Source organism: Pelobates fuscus, chromosome 3 (genome assembly GCF_036172605.1).
Source record: "Pelobates fuscus isolate aPelFus1 chromosome 3, aPelFus1.pri, whole genome shotgun sequence".
Taxonomy (NCBI): domain Eukaryota; kingdom Metazoa; phylum Chordata; class Amphibia; order Anura; family Pelobatidae; genus Pelobates; species Pelobates fuscus.
The window spans coordinates 53,613,785-53,639,543 of NC_086319.1; the positions used below are offsets into that span (position 1 = coordinate 53,613,785).

General features: G+C 39.3%; 1 protein-coding gene across 1 annotated transcript; it reads right to left on the reverse strand.

The window, feature by feature from the left end:
* Positions 1-13,649: 13,649 nt before the first annotated feature.
* LOC134601610 (ubiquitin carboxyl-terminal hydrolase 38-like) lies at positions 13,650-21,312 on the reverse strand. Its single transcript, XM_063446131.1, has 4 exons — positions 21,125-21,312; positions 16,570-16,663; positions 16,000-16,106; positions 13,650-14,577 (listed from the first exon to the last, which is right to left on the reverse strand). The coding sequence occupies exons 1-4, from the start codon at positions 21,160-21,162 to the stop codon at positions 13,650-13,652; spliced, it is 1,167 nt and encodes a 388-aa protein (XP_063302201.1). The 5' UTR covers positions 21,163-21,312.
* Between the last annotated feature and the right edge of the window lie 4,447 nt (positions 21,313-25,759).

Genomic DNA, 25,759 nt, shown 5'->3' on the forward strand with positions numbered 1-25,759 from the left:
TACCATGAGCCTTGAATGTCCACTGAGGGTCGGTACCTTGCGGGTGTGGGGTAATCGCTCTTTTGTCCCAGGTCGTGGTAGAAGTCGGCTCCATGTGTCCACAGACTCGATTCCTTCGGGAGGCTGGGTCTTCTCTTTGTTTGGGGCTTCGTTATGCTCGGGTGTTGCATTGTTGCCTGCTGCGTTGGGGCCTCCTGCGGTGTGGTTGGCGTCGCGGAGGCTGTCTCCGTTTGGGCTTCGAGCTGGGTCGGCGTGCGGGAGAGTTAATAGTAGCAGTGTTGTGCTGTGTAACTGAGGGAGTCCTCCTCCACCTCCGGTCCCTCGACCGTTCCACCACCCCCTCTGATTCAGGTTGTGCTCGCCTGATGCGATTTACTAGTTGCTCCCAAAGTCTATCAAAGATGTTGTTCAGAGGAGTCATGTAGTGTTCCTTCGACTCTTGAGTCTGGCCTCCAGGCTGTGCTTGTGTAGGTGAGGTTCGATGGGGAGCGTCCGCCATCTTGAGAAGCTCTTTATCCCCATAGCTCTGTGGTGGTAATGCAGTTGGGTCCAGCTTTGCTGTTTGCCGTGGGGTGAAGGGGACCGGGATGACCCCCACTGGTCCATAGGGGGGGGAACGGGCTCTCATGCCGAGGGTTGCTGTGCACCGTGGCCGAGGGAGAGCGGCCTTCTCTCCCGTGATATCCTCGTGTGCTGCGCTTCAGGTTAGGCCGCAAGGCCTATACACGGTTCGGTTGGGGGTAGTTGCAAGATTCGGGTATCGTTGAGTTCCCCTTCGGAAGTAGACTGGACCCCGGGTCTCAGAAGGTCGTTTTCGGCTGGGAGTGTGCCGTTTTGGAGATGTTTATGGCCGGCAGTGTTGGAGCTGTGTTCAGGTACGTCCTGCCATCTTGGCTGCCAGGCCCCGCCCCCCGGTAGAATATTTTTAATGTGTCATTTTCTTGTTTATATAAGAATGGTCTTTATATATGTGGCGTGGTCCTAAAAAATCCCTTTGTTCCTGATGTTCTACATTCTCTTTAGTCTGATCTAATATTTCAAATCTATTAAAGATGGTTACAGAATGCTTGTCTTTGTTCAGTTTAAGGGACTTTCTAATCTTTACAGAGACACAGACATACACACACATACAGAGACACACACACATACAGAGACACACACATATAGAGACACAGACACACACAGACACATACATATACAAAAGGTTTCCTGTTTCCTACCTTTTGTGACTTTCACTGGGGTCCAGTGGGGGCTCAGCCTGATGGAAGTCAGAGTTCCCACTCTGACTCCCTCCTCCTTCCTCCCGCGCGGGCTCTGATAGCTGGGAGGGCTGATTAAAGCACCCAGCGCTGACCGGGCCCCCTGGACCGGGGCCACAAAACGTTAGGGCTGGTACCCGATCGCGGAGGTCCGCAGGGCGGCCGGGCCCCCTGGACTGACGGGACCAGTCGCAGCTGCGATCCCTGCGACCGCAGTATGTACACAACTGTACATACGGGTGAAATCCATCCAATCAAAGTGCTCTGTTTCATTTTACACAAGGTGGGAAAATTCCAAAGAACTTTCCCATGCCGTGTAAAATGACTCATAACACTCTGATTGGATGGCTTGAAATCCATCCAATCAGAGTGCTCTGTGTCATTTTACACAGCAGAGGGAAAATTCCAAAGAACTTTCCCACACTGTAAAATGACTAGCACTCTGATTGGTTGAATTCCAAGTCAACCAATCAGTGTTCTGAGCCTAATTGCAGGGCGGCTTTATAAGCCTTTCCCCGCCCTGCGGAGCTCAGTCTGCGCCGTGCCCTGCCGGGTGAAGATGGATTATTTTTTTAGCGACAGGTTTTCTTTTTCGTGTGATTTTATTTTTTTGGCGCTCGTTTTCTTTTTTTTTTTACAAGTTTGACGGGAAGCTGTAGCAAAGACTTGAGTAAGGTACTTTTTTCGCCACTCTAAAGCCCATGTTAAGACACTAGAAGATGTAAATATTAGACACTGTAATGTGATGACAAGTGGCGTCTCTAGGATTGATTTTTAGGGGGGCACATGGTGCACAGACTGCTGAGTCCATACACACACAGAGACACACAGACTGCTGACTCCATACACACACAGACACATAGACTGCTAAGTCTATACACCCACACACACAGACATACACACACACACTGCTGAGTCCATACACACACAGACATACACACAGACTGCTGAGTCCATACACACACAGACATACACACAGACTGCTGAGTCCATACACACACAGACACACACACACACTGCTGAGTCCATACACACACAGACACACAGACTGCAGAGTCCATACACACACACACACACACACAGACTGCTTGTTGCCTAAGAGCCCTGAACGCTGTTTGCTCAAATCCATATACATTAAAGGAACACTGTAGGCACTATAGCTATAATATCTCTTTGAATTGGCCTCCTGGTGTCCCCTGACATTGTCCCCTTATTCAATGTAAAAAAAGTTCCCGAGCCACTTAATACTGAATATATATATATATATATTTAGATGCTTTGGCTATGGCAGAATTTACACACGTCCTTCTAGTCATACTAATTCATACCAGTAATAGGCTCTGTGATAGGCTGAAAGCGGTCAGCTGACTCGGCCAATCAGTCTTCCATTGCTGCTCAGGCTAATGTTTTCTCATTATACCAAGCTGCACAGAAGGGACGGGATGCTTGGGACTTTTATTTTAAAAATGGTTAAATGCTGAGTGGAAGGACAGCGCCAGTGATCTCGTGACACTATAACCACTTCAACAGATTTAAGCTGTTATAGTGCCTACCGTGTCCATTAAATGACTCAAATATAAGGAAAAATTAGCTCAATCACAGGATAAATATGCAAGTGCACTAATACCATCCTGGGTTTTAATGGAGGTAATATTAAAAAAAAATGTCACTAGTGTACCTGCAATATCCATTATGTGACTAAGCACAGGTTGTCTTTATATTTGAGTGAAAATACAAGACCAAATCACTCCCCTAAACTACTTATAGAATGTATGTACTATGATGGTATCCAAATGGCTGTATGTATAAAATCCCAAACATGCACAAGTTGCCAAATACTGTTTGTTTCCTTTTTAATTTACATAAATACATATAAAATGTTTTTGTAACTTTTGCATCTCAGATGTTTCTCAGATCGAACACAAAAAACATCAAATCAAAATACAAGAAGGAGAAAGAAATATAGATGACAATTGAGAATAGAAATAAAAATAATAAAAAACAAACACAAAAAAAAACCCTAAAACAAAAGTGTGACAAGGGAAACATGACACAGCATTCCAAAATACAGACAAAACCAGCATGATTCATCTGTAAGTGCGTGTACAAAAAGTTTGAAAAATGAGGTTTAAAGCAGGTTTTGCTTTTAAATGTATTTATTTTTGTCCTGTTATTTCTGTGGTTTTTTTGTAGTTATTCATGGGAGAGAATATATATATTAATGTTTTTCCACCAAGGGGCGGAGCTTATGCAAAGTTCCATTTCAGTTGCTAATTTACCCACAATCCATCAGCCAACAGTAGGGCACACGGCAATCTTAATGGACAGAAGAGAACAAAATGGAGGCGTCCTGGTATGGAGAGTTGTCACAACGAAGAAAAAAATTATAATTAAAGGCAAGTGGCAAAGACAGGAGTATAATCACTAAGATACAAGGGGCAGAGGGAAAGGAAAAGGGGAGGGGGGATAAAAATCTGACAAACTCTATCTCTTTAATTGGAAATAAAAAGCCGCATTTATTATGGTCGTACCATATGGGCACAATTCTATAAAAATTAAAAATTGAGGCAGGGATTGAAAACTCAAAAGCGACATATAGTTTTGAATTTAGAGTTTTAGCATGTGTAAATCATCAGAAATCTTCTGTAATCCCCACATCTTCCGATCACAAGATACTCTCCTCTCCAGTTCACTTTTATAATTAGAGAATTAGGATCATTTCACAGTTGTCATTTATAAATTTTAATCTAATATCATTTTCTATGGTTATGAATTTGCCGTGATTGAAAGAATGCCGGAAACAGCTATAAAAAGAATGCCGGAAACAGCTATAAAAGTGGATACAAAGACCTCATCCATTGAAAAAGCCGCAGCAGCGGAGAAACGCGTCTGGAGAGGTCTGACTCCCATCAACACCAGCCAACACTTGCACGGTTAAGAGGACCACTATTCGATATTTTTTCAGCACTACACCATTTTGCTGACTCGGGACGCCGAGCATTTCGAATAAGGTCTGGACTTTTGCATGGCTCTTATTAAGACATTTCTGAAAGACACAATATTTGCTATATATGGTATTTTCTTTTTATATTTGTCTGCATTTTACTAATAAATGAGTGTGCTAGCAAGGTTAGTTATTATTATCTAATAGAAGAGATGGGTTTATTTATCTAATTATTTGTTCTATATGCTATAGGTTGTTAGGTTCCCTATCTGTTTACCCTAATCTCAACTATTTTGATTTAATCAGCGCTCCACTATCTACATTTTTTCTTATATTTCTGTTACCTAACTAGTGTTGAGCAGCAGATTGCATGTTCTTAAAATAAGAGGACTAGTTCTCATCTTTTAGGAAGTTTAGGGTATCCATTCCCTTTATTTTATTTATTTTTTTACACCAGTGAGATATATATATTATATATATATATATATTATTTTATTTTTTTTGTGATGGATATCAATACACTAAGGCAGAAGGTAGACACTAATGCTACCAGGTGCTTTGGAATAGATATATTAAAGGAATATTCCACAAAACACAATAGGAATTTCCTATTTTTAAAGTTGGAAAGACTATTAAAACAGGAACTGAAATTAAAATGGGAAGTTGCCACACTTCAACAATATATCATTGATAATATAACTCCCCGGGGATTAAGGTTATTCAAAGATCCGGCGTTTCCCATCGAGTACCTAGAGCTTAAAGAGAGATGGTATGAAGCAATGGAAGATTGCTCATTTGTTTTCATGGACATTATCATTGAATGTAGGAAAAAGAAGCTGGTAGAATTAGGCCAGGAAATTAAAGAATTACAAAACATCCTAGAATCCATGGAAGGAGGTGACAACCCCAAAGAAAGAGTTGCAAAGATAGCTGAAAGTGTAGACAAACTGGAGGAGGATATAAAGAGGACTAAGAAGAAAAAATTCCTACGGGATACGGATGATTATAGGAATGATAGAGTCAGAAACTTTCAGAAGAAATTTGATGCACATTATGAGAAGAAGAACTATCAAGAGAGAAGCACATACCAACAATTCAAAAGAATCGAATATGAAAACCAAAAGCCACATTCCCATGTGCAAAGAAATCAAAAATGGAATGAAAGACCCAGACAGAAGTCAAGGATACACTATGAAAGAGAAAATCCTAATTTCATATCAGTAAATGAAAAAAGACGTATGAATGAGGGATGGAGAAGACCTATGAACAACATAGAAGTGGATCATAGGATGAGGAGGAGAGATCCACCAATAGGCCAAAGGAGAACAGAGACAAAGTACACACAGAATAGAGAATGTGAAAATCCTAGAGTATTAGGAGGTCAAGATGAGCGAAACCATAGAATGCTACCAAATACCAACTTGGATAGGAGGAAAACGATATCCGATAAAGGCAGAGAAAATGAAATAATACCTGAAAGAAGAAGAAACGTAGTCAATGTGGAAACTATTGCAGGAGGAAATACCGACAGGGAAAGTGATAAGATATATGAAAGAAGAAGACATGGAAAAAATGTGGAGACTCCGGTAGGAGGAAATACTGTGACAATTCAAGCAGATGTACACAATACCACAAGAGAGGCGTTTTTTTTTAGGAAGGAACACCAGAGAAATAACCGCATGGTTCCATCCGATGACACCAAGAAGGGAAAAAAGAAAAGAGACCATTTTAGAAGAAATAGAGGAGGAAGAAGAACAAGGGATAAACAAGAAAAAGAACAAGAAGAACAACCAGTAGGAATATTTAACCTTGCAGGTATACCATTATCACCTCACCACATCACAGCACTCAACAAAGGATTAAAATTCGCACCCACAGCGCATGTGAATAAATTCGAGGCAACGATTGATATAAAAAGGTTTATTCGAAAATTAAGCATTAAAAAGCACTTTGATCAGATGCCAGATTTTCCAGCAAAAGAAGAGCCTGTGAGTATGTTTCAACACAGTCAACTGAAACCAACCTCCACATTTTATCCTATTAATCAGGTCTCTGCTGGGATGGAAATGTATGAGGAATTGGTAACAGATGACATAAGGAAAATGAAAAAGAATAAACACTCAAGGAACAACTTAACACACAAAGAGAAGCAATTAATGATCTAACGAACAATGAAAAGATCTGCATCAAACCAGCAGATAAAGGTGGGGGGATTGTCATTATGTCGACTGAATATTATTTAAAAGAAGCAACCAGACTATTAGAAGAACCCGAAACCTACGGAAAATTATCAAATGATCCATTGAATGGAATAAAGAACGAACTTAAAATTATGCTGGATTGTGCTAGAGATATGGGGATCTTGAAAAAGTCTGAACACAGATTTCTTGCTATCCCCTTTCCAAGAACCCCTACCTTTTACTTTCTGCCTAAGATCCACAAAGATTTGACAGTACCACCGGGCCGGCCAATAATATCAGGGATCAACTCGATCACATCAAATCTGTCACAGTACATAGACACATTCTTGCAACCATATGTGTCCAAGGTTAAGTCACACTTTAAGGATACGACACAGATGATGAAAGAATTAGACTCCATCTCCTGGCAAGAAAACTATATTCTAGTATCTACAGATGTGACTTCATTATACACGATGATTGATCATCAACAAGGCTGTAATTCCGTAAGAAACTCATTAATTAAATATGGGGAACTGGAAGATATGCAAATCTCATTTATAATAGAAGGGATTGCTTTTATTTTAAAGAATAATTATTTTTTGTTTGAAGATCAATTTTACCTCCAGAAGAAGGGAACGGCTATGGGGACGAAATTTGCCCCTAGCTTTGCCAACCTGTTCATGGGGGACTGGGAGGATAATCACATTTGGAACAAACACCTCTGGAATAAGAATATCCACAGATATATAAAAGATACATCGATGATGTCTTCTTTATATGGGAAGGCGAGTTGGAAGATCTGCAACAGATCTTAGAATATGTGAACAAGAATACCTGGGGAGTTAAACTGAACACTACCTGTAGTAAAACTAAGGTAGAATTCCTTGACCTTACCATTTATGTAGATTCTGGCACAATCAAAACGAAAACTCACTTCAAAGAAGTAGATGTCAACAGCTTCATCCTTAAAGAAAGCTGTCATCTACCCAGATGGCTCAAAAATGTACCTTATAATGAATTTAGACGCCTGAAATGTAACTGTACGGACTCTGAAGTCTACAGGGAACAAGCGAAAGCAGTAAAGGAAAAATTTTTGTCGAAAAATTACCAACATAACGAAATAGAGGAGGCAAGCCTGCACACCCAGTAGTCAAGGGGTTCATCGCTCCTCAGAGTGTCGATATCTGCAGTTAAGGCGAGGTAGTCTGCTACCTGTCGGTCGAGTCGCTCTCTGAGCCACTACATATATATGTAGTTAATACATTGCTAAACACAAATACACACACAAGTCAAGCCATAAGACTTGCTTTTCCCACATAAATCTCACTTTAACAGTGCTCTCACTACTGCAAAGGATTCTGGGTAGGCATATGCAAATTAGCTCAATAAAGAACCAAATTTTTGCCTCAATTCCACTTTATACATGGATTCCTTGGATCCATACTCCAATGAATCCATGTATAAAGTGGAATTGAGGCAAACATTTTGTTTTTTGTTGAGCTCATTTGCATACGCCTACCCAGAATCACTTGCAGTAGTGAGAGCACTGTTAAAGTAAGATTTCTGTGGGAAAAGCAAGTCTTATGGCTTGACTGGTGTGTGTGTGTGTGTGTGTGTTTGTTTGTTTGTTTTTAGCAATGTATTAACTATCCACTTCAGGTAGAAGAGGTTTTCATCCCCACTTTATTTTCCCACCACAATTCCCTATTTTGGGCACAAATCCCCCTGTCCCTCTTTTCTACCCTCATGTTCCTCTTTTATAGGAGCTCCATGTTGTTGGTGTGTCTAAGTGTCTAACAGAACTCCACAGCAACAATGTGTATTTAAACTACAATAAATGTGTCTAGAAATCAGTCTGTGAAAATAGATACACTTGTTCATGTTCTAAATTACATTTTAGTTGCAAAAATTGATATTGGAAAGTCATTAGTTTTAAGATTTCTTAGAACAGCCCCGCCCATTGCCACACCCTCACTCCCCTAAAATGAAAGGGTCCCTCTTTGTCTGTCTCAAATGTTGGGAGGTATGCCGCAGTAAAGATATGTCACAATGAGTGCCAGTTTAGCATTGGGGCAATTAATATGCCACTTTTTGGGGGAGGAGGGGATTTTTAATATATATATATATTTTTTTAAGTATCCGTAATACTACTTGATGCTCTTTTTCAAGTAATTATATAGCAGGTGACTATCTAGGACACTTTAAAGCATATCCCACTGCTGCCTATAAGCATCTTGTTCTTATCCAGAGTACATTAATGCATATAAATACATATAAACAGGCATATATTGAGCTAGAAAGCCAAGATTAGGGGAGCAAAAGATTCACAGATTCAAGATTCAAAGATTCAAACAAATGTTTCGGGCACACTACTCTTTATAGATATACAATGCCCAATGGACATGGGCATATTGATAAAAGGCAGTTTGCACAGAAAGTGTGTTATATTTAGTTTGTCCCATATCCTACATTTAACTTTGGATAGCACTAGTGCCCCTAGCATTACCATTTTGTACCGTGACTCAATTTCTGCCTGTCTAACCATTTTCAATTACATTTTGATGTTTAATGAAGCACTGTAGTGGTTATGAGTTAAACTCTGAAAATGCAGGAAGGTGACAGGGACACTGCACCCACTGCACTGCACCCAGACCACTTTAAGGAGGTGTCCCTTTGATGAGGACAAATGCACCAAATACAAAGTTGTGTTGGTGCCTGGAGTGAATCTTTAAATTAGTTTTTATTTTGCTCTTGATGTGTATTCCCAACATGGATTAGCTTTGTGATAAAAAAAAAAAAAAGTGAAAGGGGATGGGGCCTAATTGTCATGGAGGAGAGACACATCTTGAGTGAGCTCCTCCACTGTCCTGCTGAAAATCAAAATTTACGCTTTCACCAGACTCAACAAAATTAAACAGAGTGAGCATTTGCTCACCCAACAGACCAGGCACACTGTGGTGCAGTTGTAGTCTTGTCAGGATCTCCTTCACTCCACTGTGGCAGATGCAGACTGGCGTGTTGCTGGGCAGCAAAGGTGGCCTATCTCCGAGCCCGGAGATGCCCAGAAGCAACTACTACACAGCACCCTGTACAACCCCAGAGGGACATTGGATGGCCTGAACCAGGGACTTGTGTTGGCTAGCTTTACTCTCTCACTATTGCTATTACAATGTCTGATTTTAGTTTATGTTCATAGTTCTAGTTAGTTTGTTTGACATTCCTTGCACAGCAAAAATGAAAACTTAAAAAAAAATGCTAAAAAGCCTTGGTCACAATCATGTTGCATCTCAAAAAAGCCTTGGTCTTTAAGGGGTTAAAGTAACACCTACTTAAATGTGTACAATCCATCTGTCAGAATAATCCTAATAAAGCGCTTTGGAGGGAAAAACAAAAGTGGTCGCTGGAAATTGCACTGAAATCCACTTATGAAGGATTATTTTTCTCGTGATTGTGGCTAAAATTGTGATTGATATTTTTTTGGGGGGGATAGACGTGTTCAGTGAGATTCTCTGGAAAACACAGTATTATTAGTTGCATAATATGAACTTTTAATATATCATATAATGCTCTCTGTGCAGTATCTTTTTATATATCTGTTTGCAGTATCTTTTAATATTAGACATGTTCAATTCGTTTCATTCCGAATGTAAATTCAGACTAATTATGGCAATTTGGACATTCGGATGCTTCCAAATGTCCGAAGTGGCGAACCAGAGTGCCGAATTTCCGAAGTGCCGAATTTTGGAAGTGCAAAACAAGAGAGGGATGTAAAATTACGAGAATGATGATAGGAATCTAACCATACCCCTACCCCTACCCCTACCCCTAACCCTACCCCTCACCCTAATTCTAGATATGTAAGTGGTCCCGAATAGTGATGATGCTTACACAAACTTTTCGGTTCGTGAACGGCGAGCGGGAACTTCCGCAAACGTTCGCGAACCGGCGAACCGGCGAACCGGACGAACCACCATTGACTTTAATGGGCAGGCAAATTTTAAAACCCACAGGGACTCTTTCTGGCCACAAAAGTGATGGAAAAGTTGTTTCAAGTGGACTAACACCTGGACTGTGGCATGCCGGAGGGGGATCCATGGCAAAACTCCCATGGAAAATTACACAGTTGATGCAGAGTCTGGTTTAATCCATAAAGGGCATAAATAACCTAACATTCCTAAATCACAATGGATATGGATTGACACCTGACATATGACATATTGACACCTTGACATATGGATTGACACCTGTCCTCAGAGACCCTGATATACACTGACACAGAGCAGAATAGGGACTATTCCCCCTACATAGGGTCACTTGGCAGATATGGATTGACACCTACCCTAAGGATCCCTGATACACACTGACACAGAGTAGAATAGGGACTGTTCCCCCTACATAGGGTCACTTGGCAGATATGGATTGACACCTATCCTAAGGATCCCTGATACACATTGACACAGAGCAGAATAGGGACTGTTCCCCCTACATAGGGTCACTTGGCAGATATGGATTGACACCTGTCCTCAGGGACCCTGCTACACACTGGGGGGGACCGAGGGGAGGACAGTAGGTCCCCCCTCATTATTTGTATGGCACCCACCCACCACGCAGGGGTGGGGGCGGGAGGGAGGACAGTAGGTCCTCCCCCCATTGTGATTTATGGCCCCCACCGCGCAGGGGTGGGGGCCGAGGGGAGGACAGTAGGTCCTCCCCCTCATTATTTTTATGGCCCCCAACCACCGCGCAGGGGCGGGGGGAGGACAGTAGATCCTCCCCCATTGTGATTTATGGCCCCCACCCACCGCGCAGGGGTGGGGGCGGGGGGAGGACAGTAGGTCCCCCCTCATTATTTTTACAGCCCCCACCCACCGCGCAGGGGTAGGGGCGGGGGGAGGACAGTAGGTCCCACCCCCTCATTATTTTTATGGCCCCCACCCACCACGCAGGGGTGGGGGCGGGGGGAGGACAGTAGGTCCCCCCCTCGTTATTTTTAATGCCCCCACCCACCACGCAGGGGTGGGGGCGGGGGGAGGACAGTAGGTCCCCCCTCATTATTTTTACAGCCCCCACCCACCGCGCAGGGGTGGGGGCCGGGGGGAGGATAGTAGGTCCCACCCCCTCATTATTTTTATGGCCCCCACCCACCACGCAAGGGTGGTGGCGGGTGGAGGACAGTAGGTCCCCCCCAGTGTGTATCAGGGTCCCTGAGGACAGGTGTCAATCCATATCTGCCAAGTGACCCTATGTAGGAGGAACGGTCCCTATTCTGCTCTGTGTCAGTGTCAATCTCTGAGGGTCAATCTCTGAGGGTCTCTGAGGACAGGAGTCAATCCATATCTGCCAAGTGACCCTATGTAGGAGGAACGGTCCATATTCTGCTCTGTGTCAGTGTGTATCAGGGTCCCTGAGGACAGGTGTCAATCCATATCTGCCAAGTGACCCTATGTAGGGGGAACAGTCCCTATTCTGCTCTGTGTCAGTGTGTATCAGGTACTCTGAGGACAGGTGTCAATACATATCTGCCAAGTGAGCCTATGTAGGGGAAACAGTCTCTATTCTGCTCTGTGTCAGTGTGTATCAGGGTCTCTGAGGACAGGTGTCAATACATATCTGCCAAGTGACCCTATGTAGGGGGAACAGTCCCTATTCTGCTCTGTGTCAGTGTGTATCAGGGTCTCTGAGGACAGGTGTCAATCCATATGTCAAGGTGTCAATATGTCATATGTCAGGTGTCAATCCATATCCATTGTGATTCAGGAAAGTTAGGTGATTTATGCCCTTTATGGATTAAAACCAGACTCTGCATCAACTGTGTAATTTTCCATGGGAGTTTTGCCATGGATCCCCCTCCGGCATGCCACAGTCCAGGTGTTAGTCCCCTTGAAACAACTTTTCCATCACTATTGTGGCCAGAAAGAGTCCCTGTGGGTTTTAAAATTCGCCTGCCCATTGAAGTATATGGCGGAATCCGAAAATGTTATGTTTGCGACATCACTATAGCCCCCAACATTTCTGGGGGCTATAGCACAGGTCAGCCCCCCACCTCTTAATTGGCTGATTAATTAGCATATCTTTTAGATTTAAATGCATGGGAGGACTTTATGTCATACAACACAGGTCCCGGGGATCCAGGGAAGAGGGTAAACCATTGCAAAGCAGTTTGCTCCATTAACCCCTTAAGGACACATGACATGTGTGACATGTCATGATTCCCTTTTATTCCAGAAGTTTGGTCCTTAAGGGGTTAATAGGGATTAGGACCAGTGTACTCCGGTCTCATTACCACTACAACAGGCTATCCTGGTTATGAAGATTGAAAAACTTTAAATGTCTGTTTTTTATCTCTTTTTTTTTCTATGCACAAAATAGGAAAATACACCAGACAATATTTATTTTTTTGACAATCACATTTTTTTATTGAAGCACAAGCTAGTAAGACAATAATATACATTGAAAATAATTATATAATAAGAGACAAATCAGTGTCTACAACACACAATCCAATGCAAGTGCTCTCAGAGTAGTTACAGATATTTTGAGCTACCTATCATACATAGAGATCTTAGGTGAAATAAACAAAACAATGCATGCATTTAAGTGAATGTCTCATGATGTAGGGGCAGATAACATGTGGAGTAGACCTAATCTAGTCAAACTGAGTGGTGCCCATGCCACGTGTGAGAACTAATCTCCTATTCGTATTACTCCCTTCCCATTTTTCCTTTTTCTTCTCTCTCCTCTTACAAACTTTATTTTTATTATGTGTATAACTACATTTTTCCTGTTTTTGTCATTTGATCCACAACATGTGGCACGTAAACACCATCAAATAGTCTTCAGTGTTGTATTGTGACATTCTGATCTATAACTGAGATACATTATACAAAATCTCATGGTATTGTGTTTTAACTTATCCAACAACTTATCCAACAACAACCACATCAGTTGTAATGATAAGGTACCTGATTGCAACACCTTGGTTCTTAGTGGAGCTAGAATGGAGATCTAATTTGTCTCCTGTTGACATTTCTTTTCAGTATGTGATACTGTTATTTTGTTAAGTAAAATGGGGACAAGGGTAGAGGAGAGGTTAAAAAAAACAAACAAACAAAAAACCCATATCCCTAGTTCCTCCGCTCGGCTTAAGCATCTTCAAATAATGTTTATTTCTGATGATAACATCCCTAAACTCTGTTTCATCTGGAAAATTCCAGTTTAACCAGACTCCACTTGTTTAACCTTGCTCAATGGCTTTTATTTCCCTCAGTTCAGCTTTTTATAAAATAATATATATACAGAGTCTTCTGGAGACTGCAGGCTGGTATTTAACACATGGCGCTGAGATGTAAAGGTAACCCTGCTGTCATTTAAGAAAAGCCATTGTTTGGGCTTCTGTGAGGACTCACTACCAGAGGTGGGCATTTCTCCTCCAGCTGCCTGAACTAAGGAAATGTTGGAGGAGCTCTTCACAGGTTTTACAGACCTTAAACTGATGTCCCTTGCATAGCAGTAATAATGGCCACTTTCAGGAGTTGCTCCCGAATGCACCACGACAGAATTTAAAGCATAAGGCACTCGTCGTTGGGTAGAGCGCCGATCTTCTATGCCAACTGATGCCTGCTCATTAGCTTTATTTTCACCAGCACCAGAAAGATCAGTGTCCAGAGAGGTAGATCTTTCCACGGGCAGCCTCAGTATTTGTGGAATAGATACTGGATTGAATATCTTCCGCTTCACCTGGTGCTCTGGATCATAAGAAAACCTCAGTAGGTTTAGAATGAGGTATTCTGGCTCCTCCATAATTTGCACGGTCTTCTCTGCTTTCTGGAGGGAAGCACAGTTTCCACACTGATAGCAGTTGTCTCCATCGAGAATTTCTGGTGCGAGGAAATGGCTGAACATGTCGTTGACAGAAAATGTTTTCTGGTGTTCTTTTATGCCAGTATTAATTAATGATGGTGGGAATCCCAGTGAAAGGTCTGTAAAAGCCTCCGTCTTCTGGGAAATGTTTTTACATGTTTGGCAGCAGATATTAGTTTGCAGCTTTCCCTCAAACATGTGTTGTATTATAGTTTTTTCATCTTTCCCCCAGCTTGTGCTTTGTGAAGACTCTTGAGGAGGAACTTCTGTAACCAGAGCATTGGCGGCAGTCTCTGAAGACAAAAACTGTATTCTCTCTTCCTCATGCAAGCTAACATAAAAAGTAAAAGAATACATTTATTTAATATGAATCATACCAAGCAATAAGCATAAAGAACACATTTCTTAAAATAATGTATATTTCATTTGGTTGATGCATTTCCAGCCAGAGGGTATTTTATTACATTTAGCTTGCGGAGGAAGGATGGCAAGTGAAGCAGAGGGCATTTGCCCCCACCAGGCCTCTAGTGTAGAGAGGTTTCTGAGCTGCTCCCTCATAGCACAATACTGTGTAAATTATGTTACTTTGTTCTTTTATTATTATTGTATTCAGAGGCGACTCTAGGCTTTCAGAGGCCTTTCACAAAGTTGGAATTAGAGGCCTTACAACATGAGTCAGCAACCTATTTCTGTATGAGGTCTAGATGCCATGTCCATAAATGGATGGGAGGCTGGTTTTATCTCTATAGCTAAAATAAATTGAAGATAATAGTAGTAGATAATAGTAGATTGCTCCCTAATTTGGTATGCTTATTTGGAATTGCCCTGTATGGGAAGGAGGTAAATAGTGGCTGTAGTGTGTATGGGGCAAATATGGGATGTACCTAGGGAGACTTTAAACAGTATTTTGGGAGAGAGGGGCTTCAGTGTGTGATATATGGGATCTTAAATAAATCTTGAAAGTTTATTCTTCCCTCCCTCTTGCTTATTTTGGGCCAGGGAGGGGGAAAGTTGACCTCTGATGGGTCCAATATCAGGTCTGCAACTCAATCTTGCCGTCGCTCTATAATAAATCAGAGCACTGCTTTGGTAACTTACAGAAACTGTCTGATCAACTAAGCAATGTGTCTGCACCTGCCCGAGGGGCAACTTGCAAGCTTCCTAGAGACTCCCCCTTCGACTCACCTTAGGAGGTTACATACCTCTCCTAATTATAGAGCCATCAATGATTGTAGTCCAATTATTGCAGTGTTAGTATAAATCATTAAATATTAATAAAGGAAGTGGAATGTTGAGGGATAATCTACTGATTTGACCTCAAGTTGGACTTATTGTTTGTAGTTACTTTACAGGCCAAATGTAGCCAGCTCTCTGTTCTTCACTTGTAAGTTAAAATTTAATAATATACCCAAGCTAATGGACTGCAATACAAATGTTTGCCAATCCTGAAATTGAGCCCACGATTAGACATTTAGGGACTTATTTCTCCCTTGCTTTTAATAAACCTCCTCCCTCCATGGTTTGCTTTGAAGAGACAAACAGTTAGACTGCCCTTTTAAGGGCTTTGTGCCTTGTGTAACCTCCTCTCATCCCTGCCCAACTTTATCCTCTAAGGTGGGCAGGGAACACTAGCAGGTTTGTTACTCTAGAGACACTTTGCCTTTTATAAAGTAATACCATGTTTAATGTTACAGTATAACCTTATACATTTAGTACTAAGTAAATAATCAGGATATAAGAATTGTTTAATTACCTGTTTAAAAGGAATCGAAGATATTCAGAACTATCTTCCTGGGAGAAAGAACTGAACCACGGTGGACGAGACGCAATGAAAAATTTCAATGGAGTATATGCTTCTCGCTGGTTAGAAATAAGGGAAGATCCAAATGTTACTTTAACAGGGGGAATTGATGGAGATATTCACATGTTAAGAAGAAACTGGATTTTGTCCCATGTGTTTGGGACTCTATTGACTCAGTGGAGGAGATTTATCCCAATGCTGTGATGTGAAATGTGCAAAACTGTAAAAGTGAATCAATCACCAATGGGATGTGCCTACTGATTCCACTAGTGACCATGGTGACTGCTTCTTTTTTTAGAACGTTCCAGAACATGGCATCTTGATAAATCTCAGCTTTTGTAATAGTAATATGTATTTCATATTGTTTGCTATATAACAGGGATTGTGCATATTAATTACTGTATTCTACATTATTTTGTGGAACGTTTCATGTTGTGTTCTGTTGTTTTTCTCTGTTACATGGACAGATAGTTATTTTATGTGCCATGTGCCCCCATTGTTTTTCAGTTAACAAAAGCATACCTTAGAATAAGCCAAGATGTTGAAAAGTTTTTGCAATTTCTTCATCAGTGAATTGCAGCCTTTCAAATTGAGGGATAACACGCGGCTCCTAAAGCTGAAAATCAGATCACGCATTATAGACTTTGCACTAAATCAGGGCTGCCCAACAGGTAGATCCCCAGATGTTGTGGAACTACACAGAATGAAAAAGCATCATGGGAGTTGTAGTCCTACTACATCTGGGGATCTACCTGTTGCGCAGCCCTGTACTAAATGATAACCGATAAAACAAAGGACTTGCATTAAAATGTTTTACTAGAAGAAGACAGAAACAGTTTGAGTGTTATATTAACCCCTTAAGGACGGTGGGTGTTCTATGCTGTCCTTAGGGAACTGTCTCTAAACGCCAGTGGGCGGCATAGAACGTCCAAGCCGTCCTTTGTACTTACCCGGTTGCCGGCGATCCCACACAGGCGATTGCGGTATGGGGACTTACATGGGAGCGTCCTCTTACTGTCCTCTTCGACCCACCTGGGCCATGTGATCGCAAGGTCCTTGCGAGGACCTCACAATCACATGGATGGCATAGCCGTCCATGTCAATGCCAGCAGGGGGAGTACCTGTAATGACAGGTACTCCCCCTGCTGTCTGTAAAATGTAAAAAAATAAAGTTAATAACAGTTTAAAATAAAATATATATACTTAGATCATATATTTATTATATATATGATCTAAGTATATATACACATATACATACATAGTCTAAGTGTATTTTAATATTAATATATATATATAATTATAAATACAAAAAATGCTAAATTGCTTGCACTCCTGGAACAGGTAAATAATGTGCCCGGTGCTGGTCATGCAAATAGCATAGAAAAACAAAGAATGACCGCACTCAGGGACTTGTAAATATCACTATAAAAATAAATCAAATCAACGTTTCAGCCCCATGTTTGGGCTTTCATCAGGATGTTTTTTTTACCATCCTGATGAAAGCCCAAACATGGGGCTGAAACGTTAAATTGATTTATTTTGAACATTAAAAGTTAAGTTTTAGTGATATTTACAAGTCCCTGAGTGCGGTCATTCTCTGTTTTTCTATGATTATAAATCTATATTAATATCAAAATACACGTACAATGATATTGATTAAATATATGTATAATTTTCATTATATATACAGGGAGTGCAGAATTATTAGGCAAATGAGTATTTTGACCACATCATCCTCTTTATGCATGTTGTCTTACTCCAAGCTGTATAGGCTCGAAAGCCTACTACCAATTAAGCATATTAGGTGATGTGCATCTCTGTAATGAGAAGGGGTGTGGTCTAATGACATCAACACCCTATATCAGGTGTGCATAATTATTAGGCAACTTCCTTTCCTTTGGCAAAATGGGTCAAAAGAAGGACTTGACAGGCTCAGAAAAGTCAAAAATAGTGAGATATCTTGCAGAGGGATGCAGCACTCTTAAAATTGCAAAGCTTCTGAAGCGTGATCATCGAGCAATCAAGCGTTTCATTCAAAATAGTCAACAGGGTCGCAAGAAGCGTGTGGAAAAACCAAGGCGCAAAATAACTGCCCATGAACTGAGAAAAGTCAAGCGTGCAGCTGCCAAGATGCCACTTGCCACCAGTTTGGCCATATTTCAGAGCTGTAACATCACTGGAGTGCCCAAAAGCACAAGGTGTGCAATACTCAGAGACATGGCCAAGGTAAGAAAGGCTGAAAGACGACCACCACTGAACAAGACACACAAGCTGAAACGTCAAGACTGGGCCAAGAAATATCTCAAGACTGATTTTTCTAAGGTTTTATGGACTGATGAAATGAGAGTGAGTCTTGATGGGCCAGATGGATGGGCCCGTGGCTGGATTGGTAAAGGGCAGAGAGCTCCAGTCCGACTCAGACGCCAGCAAGGTGGAGGTGGAGTACTGGTTTGGGCTGGTATCATCAAAGATGAGCTTGTGGGGCCTTTTCGGGTTGAGGATGGAGTCCAGCTCAACTCCCAGTCCTACTGCCAGTTTCTGGAAGACACCTTCTTCAAGCAGTGGGAAGAAGTCTGCATCCTTCAAGAAAAACATGATTTTCATGCAGGACAATGCTCCATCACACGCGTCCAAGTACTCCACAGCGTGGCTGGCAAGAAAGGGTATAAAAGAAGAAAATCTAATGACATGGCCTCCTTGTTCACCTGATCTGAACCCCATTGAGAACCTGTGGTCCATCATCAAATGTGAGATTTACAAGGAGGGAAAACAGTACACCTCTCTGAACAGTGTCTGGGAGGCTGTGGTTGCTTCTGCACGCAATGTTGATGGTGAACAGATCAAAACACTGACAGAATCCATGGATGGCAGGCTTTTGAGTGTCCTTGCAAAGAAATGTGGCTATATTGGTCACTGATTTGTTTTTGTTTTGTTTTTGAATGTCAGAAATGTATATTTGTGAATGTTGAGATGTTATATTGGTTTCACTGGTAAAAATAAATAATTGAAATGGGTATATATTTGTTTTTTGTTAAGTTGCCTAATAATTATGCACAGAAATAGTCACCTGCACACACAGGTATCCCCCTAAAATAGCTAAAACTAAAAACAAACTAAAAACTACTTCCAAAAATATTCAGCTTTGATATTAATGAGTTTTTTGGGTTCATTGAGAACATGGTTGTTGTTCAATAATAAAATTAATCCTCAAAAATACAACTTGCCTAATAATTCTGCACTCCCTGTATATATTTATATATATATATATATATATATATATATATATATATATATATATATATATATATATATATATATATATATAAAATACATGTGTAAATTCATTCTAACTGTATTTTAAAATTAATATATATATATATTGATATCAAAATACATGTAGAACGAAATAATTTATATATCTATATACATAAGTATATACGTATATATCACTATATATATATATATACCTCTATATAAATAAAAAATATTTTAAAAAACTATATACATACATATATATATATATATATATATATATATATATATATATATATATATATATATATACACACACACATATAATAATTCTATGTATATATTTATGTAATAATTTTACATAATTAGGTCATTTTATTAATTACAATTTGCGGGACCTGCCTGACAACCCAGGCCAAAATTCCAGGGAATTTAATTTGCTAGCACTATATTTAACCCTGTAACTTTCTAAGACACCATAAAACCTGTACATGCGGGGTACAGTTTACTCGGAAGACTTCGCTGAAAACAAATATTAGTATTTCAAAACAGTAAAATGTATTACGACGACAATATTGTCAGTGAAAGTGACATTTTGGAATTTTTTGCACACACAAATGGCACTTACATGGATGATATAATTGTTGTGATACGTTTTACTGTTTTGAAACACTAATATTTGTGTTCAGCGAAGTCTCCAGAGTATAACAGTGCCCCTCATGTACAGGTTTTATGGTGTTTTCAAACGTTACAGAGTCAAATATAAGGCTTGCGCTTCAGTTTTTTCACATTGAAATTCACCAGGTTGGTTATGTTGCCTTTGAGACCATGCGGTAGCCCAGGAATGAAAATTACCCCCATGATGGCATGCCATTTGCAAAAGTAGACAACCCAAAGTATTGCAAATGGGGTAGGTTCAGTCTTTTCTAGTAGCCACTAGAAAATACTTATTCCTGGGCTACCATACGGTCTCAAAGGCAACGTAACCAATCTGGCGAATTTCAATATGCAAAAACTGAAAAAAATAACATGTTATGTTTGACCCTGTAACTTCCAAAAACACCATAAAACCTGTACATAGGGGGTACTGTTTTACACATGAGACATCGCTGAATACAAATATGTGTAAATTATTGCAGTAAAAGCAAACAGTATTATGACACTCACAGTTAAAATGTCACGTAGAACAAAAAAAAAATGTTTTAATTCTTATTTTTTCACATTTTTTTTATATATTATTCATATTAAGTTATGTTTAATACCTAAATATTTAATGTTAAATGAAAGCCCTGTTTCCCCTGAATAAAATGATGCATAATATGTGTGGGCGCAAATAATATGAAAGAGGCGAATTACGCCTGAACAGACATATAGCGCAAATTCAAGTTTTTGTTTACGTTTTGTTTTGATCACAACGTGTACATTTGGCTCAGTCCTTAAGGGGTTAACCCCCACACAAATGCCAGTGTGCTCCTGTTGGATAAACTCCTTTAATTAGTAAAGTAGGTAGCCTGTAGGTTTTCATACACAGCCGAGCACAGGAAACACAATCTGACAAATGTACAAAATGTCCCTCAGTGTCATAGTGCTGGATACATTGCATCTAATGAGACATCATACTGCTCGGTGTGTGTAAAATATTATAGCAGTCTAAGTGAGGTTCTGTCAGTAACTGCTCACTGAGTGCAGCCTGCAGCCATTTTATCGATGGATTGAAGTATGGTGAGATATATTGCAATGTATGGCCAATGTTCAGCCACGTATTTATTTTTCACAGATTAGTCGGATTCTCACGTAAACATATAAACTCGAAAGGAGAACTTACTCTGTCGCCATGAACAACGATTGTAAAACGCTGTTCATATAACACGTGTTTCCCAGGTTTTTTAGGCCAGTTCTGGTTATTGATTTCCCTGACCGTACGGGGACGTGAGAAACCAAAGCACTGGATGAAGCTGTCTGGGGGGAGCTTTGGATATTTTCAGGTTTTATCTCCTCAACAGACTGCTTTGGTAACTCCTAAAGAAGAAGAAAAGAATCTTAAAACATAGTCGTATTATTATTATTGTTACTATTGGTATTTATTTTCAATTTGACAATTTTTATTGAGTCAAAGGTAGTTAGTTGGGTACAGCAAAGAAGAGGGTGTTTACACTGCAATCAGTGGGACAACAGGAACAAAATACATTTTCCAATATACTCTGCGGACGTTGAACAGTACACGAAATGTCATAGTTGGTAATTGCATGCATCATGTTATACCTGAATAAGGTACCTATTAACTCATACTCTGCTTTACATACTGCGTTGCCTGGAATCATCGGCCTAACATTCCTAAGGATTGGGCATTGAAAAGTCAATCCGTTTATCTTGGGACATTTTGTTGTCTAGCGGTTCCTTTATGATGACAACAGGCTATTATTGGCATTTACATAGCGCCAACTTATTCAGCAGCACTTTAAAATATAATGAAAGGGGGGGGGGGGATTTTACAATAAATGAGACAATTACAAAATGATACAGGTAAATAGGTAGATGAGGACCTTGCTCAAACGAGCTTACAGTCTTATATAAATGTCTGTATTTTCCTTATGTAGTAATTCATTTTTTGTGATGTGATTTGTAACATTGATATGTATTGGGCCCCAAAATGCCTCTTATCACTACCCCCCAAATGACAATCGCTGTTGTGTCTGAAATCTGATGTATGTTGAAATTCCTTAGGGAACTTAAAAATTCTATGAATTCTTCATTACCTTGTTTAAGTCTCTCTTCTCGTTTTGATGCAAGTGTTCAGCGCTGGTGACTATGGAGGCATTCTGAAAATATTCATAATAAATAATTTTTTGTTACCTTTCCATATATTTTTAAGCTAAACCAACAGTTTACAGTCATTATTTTAGCCTGAAATATTTGGCTGCATATACACTGCTCAATGCAAACCTTGTGAAAGATCCAAATATATGAATTAATGCTTAATCAACATTGTTAAATTAATTATTCTATTGGAAAATCATTTAAATTACTGCTCTCCCCTATTTCGCACTGAAATTGTTATAACACTCACTTTATATGAATTCTAGATTACCTGGTTTAAGTCTATCTCCTCGATTTGAACTGACTTTTCTGTGATGGTGTCTATAGTAGCAATCTGAAAATATAACAATAACGATCAGTTATTTTTGTATGCATTTGTAGGCAATAACTACCTTTTACAGTCATTATTTCTGCCTGAAAGATTTGGCTACATATACACTGCTCAAGACTAAGCTGGTCAAGGATCCTAATATATGAATACACCCATAATCTGCATTGTTAAATGAACAGTATAGTCACCAAAACAACTTTAGCTTAAATTAAGCAGTTTTGGTGTATAGATCATGCTCCTGCACTCTCAATACTCAATTCTCTGCCATTTTGCAGTTAAATCATTTTTGTTTTTGTTTATACAACCCTAGCCACACCTCCTTTGACTGTGACTGACACAGCCTGCATGAAAATAATTGTTTCATTTTGAACCAGAAGTTACAAACTTTCAAAGTTTTTATCTCCTGCTCTATAAATTGAACTTTAATTCATATGAGTCTACCACGTTATTAACATAGCAGGAGTTAATAAGTTCTAAATTTAACCCCTTAAGGACCGGACTGTTTTTGCGATGTTGTACATTTGCGACCAGGCATCTTTTTGACACTTTTGTGGTGTTTGTGTTTAGCTGTAGTTTTCCGCTCTCTCATTTACTGTTCCCATACAAATTATATATTGTTTTTTTCAGGACAAAAGGGGCTTTCTTTACATACCATTATTTATATAATCTCATGTAATTTAATTAAAAAAAATAATGAAAAAATATGATTGAAAAAAAAATACATGTTTTTTGACTTTTATGTGAAAAATCTTTTACTCATCTACAAAAGCGAATGAAAAAAACTGCTAAATAGATTCAAAATGTTGTCCTGAGTTTAAAAATACCCAGTGTTTACATGCTTTTTGCTATTTTTTTGCATGTTATAGGGCTATAAGTACAAGTAGGATATTGCGGTTTCAAAACATACATTTTTAAAATGTATCAATAGTGACATTGTAACACTATTATCTGTCATAAATCTCTGAATACCACCCCACATGTACATATTTTTTTTAAAGTAGACAACCCAAGGTATTCAATATGGGGTATGTCCAGACTTTTTTAGTAGCCACTTAGTCGCAAACACTGGCCAAAGTTAGCGTTCATATTTGTTTGTGTGTGAAAAAAGTAAAAAACTAAATTGAACGCTAATTTTGGCCAGTGTTTGTGACTAAGTGGCTACTAAAAAAGACTGGACATACACCATTTGCAATACATTGGGTTATCTTCTTTTGCAAATGGTATGCCATCATGGGGGTAATTCTCATTCCTCGGCTACCATAAGCTCTCAAAGGCAACGTAACCAACCTGGCCATTTTCAATGTAAAAATATTTGACCCATATATTTGACCCTGTAACTTTCAAAAATGCTATAAAACCTGTACATGGGGGGTGCTGTTTGTGTGTGAAAAATTAAAAAAAGTCACTTTCACTGACAATATCATCGCTTTGATATGATTTACTGTTTTGAATCACTAATATTTGTGTTCAGCGAAGTCTCCCGAGTAAAACAGTACCCCCCATGTACAGGTTTTAGGGTGTCGTAGAACGTTACAGGGTAAAATACAGTGCTAACAAATTAAATTCTCTGGACTTTCGACCTGGGTTGGCAGGCAGGTCTCTTAAATTGCAATCAATAAAATTACTTAATTATGTACAAATATTACATAAATACACATGTAGAATTTAAATATATATGCATATTTATATATTTGAAGTCTACGTGTATATTTATATAATTATTTATGTAATTTTGTATATGGACATATGTATATTTCGTATTCTTTTTATTTATTTATATATACATAGATATATATACAATTTCATTCCACGTGTATTTTGATATAAATATATATATATATATTAATATCAAAATACAGTTAGAATAAAATTTCATATAGAAAAATAATTATTTTGTAATTTTTATTATTATTTTTACATAATTTATTTAATTTAAATTACTTATTATTTGTATTTTATAATAATATATATATACAATATATATAGTTATTATATATATTTTATATATACACGTGTGTAATTTAATTATAAGTGTATTTTTATATTAATATATGTACATATTAATATAAAAATACACTTAGTATGACATTATATATATGATATATAGACATATATTATATATATATAATATACGTCTATATATCATATATATATACACATATATAATTATTATTTTTATTTATTAACTTTAACTTTAATTTTTTTTTAGGATTTTACATATGCAGGGAGACTGCCTGTCAGCACAGACAGTCCCCCTGCAGGCAGACACATGGACACCTATTGTGACCATGTGGTCGCCCTGTTGGGCGATCACATGGCCACAGGGGTCCTAATCCGCCATGGGGAGACTGTCTGGGCTGCAGGCAGTCTCCCCACAACGGGACCAACGCCGATCGCTGCCGGGGGAACGACGGCGATCGGGTAAGTACATTGGACCGTTAGGACGGTTCAGGACCGTCAGCGGTCGGCAAGGCAAAAATGCCGATGACGGTCCTGAACCGTCCTCGGTCCTTAAGGGGTTAAACAGAATTTGCACTAAAGGAAGTGTAAACATTAGATGATTCTTTACAGTAAGGTTTAGGAAGGCTGTGTAAGTCACAAGTAGGGAGGTGTGACTAGGCTTGCATAAACAAAGTGAAGTGAGACTGCAGGGGCATGATCTGTCCAACAAAAGCACTTTATTGAGATACAATTGTTTTGGTGACCATAGTGTCCCTTTATAATAATTATTCTATTGAAAAATAGTTGAGATTACTACTCTCCCCAATTTTGCATTGAAATTGCTGTTACATTCACTTTATATGAATTATTTATTACCTCGTTTAAGTCTGTCTTCACAATTTGATCCAACTGTTCAGTGTTGGAATCTATGGTAGCATTCTGAAAATATTCATAACAATAATGGTCAGTTACTTTTGTATGGGTTTTTTTAGGCAATAACTACCGTTTACAGTCATTCATTTTGCATTAAAGATTTGGCTACATATACACTGCTCAATGCAAACCTTGTCAAGGATCCAAATATTTGGATACATGCATAATCTGCATTGTGAAAGGAACACTATAGTCACCAAAGCAACATAAGCTTAAAGGGACACTCCAGGCACCCAGACAACTTCTGCTCATTGGAGTGGTCTGGGTGCCAACTCCCACTACCCTTAACCCTGCAACTGTAATTATTGCAGTTTTTCATAAACTGCAATATTTACATTGCAGGGTTAACTCCACCTCTAGTGGCTGTCTATTAGACAGCCACTAGAGGTCACTTCCTGGGTTCTAGCACAGGTTTCCTGTGCTAGAGCGTCGCTGGAC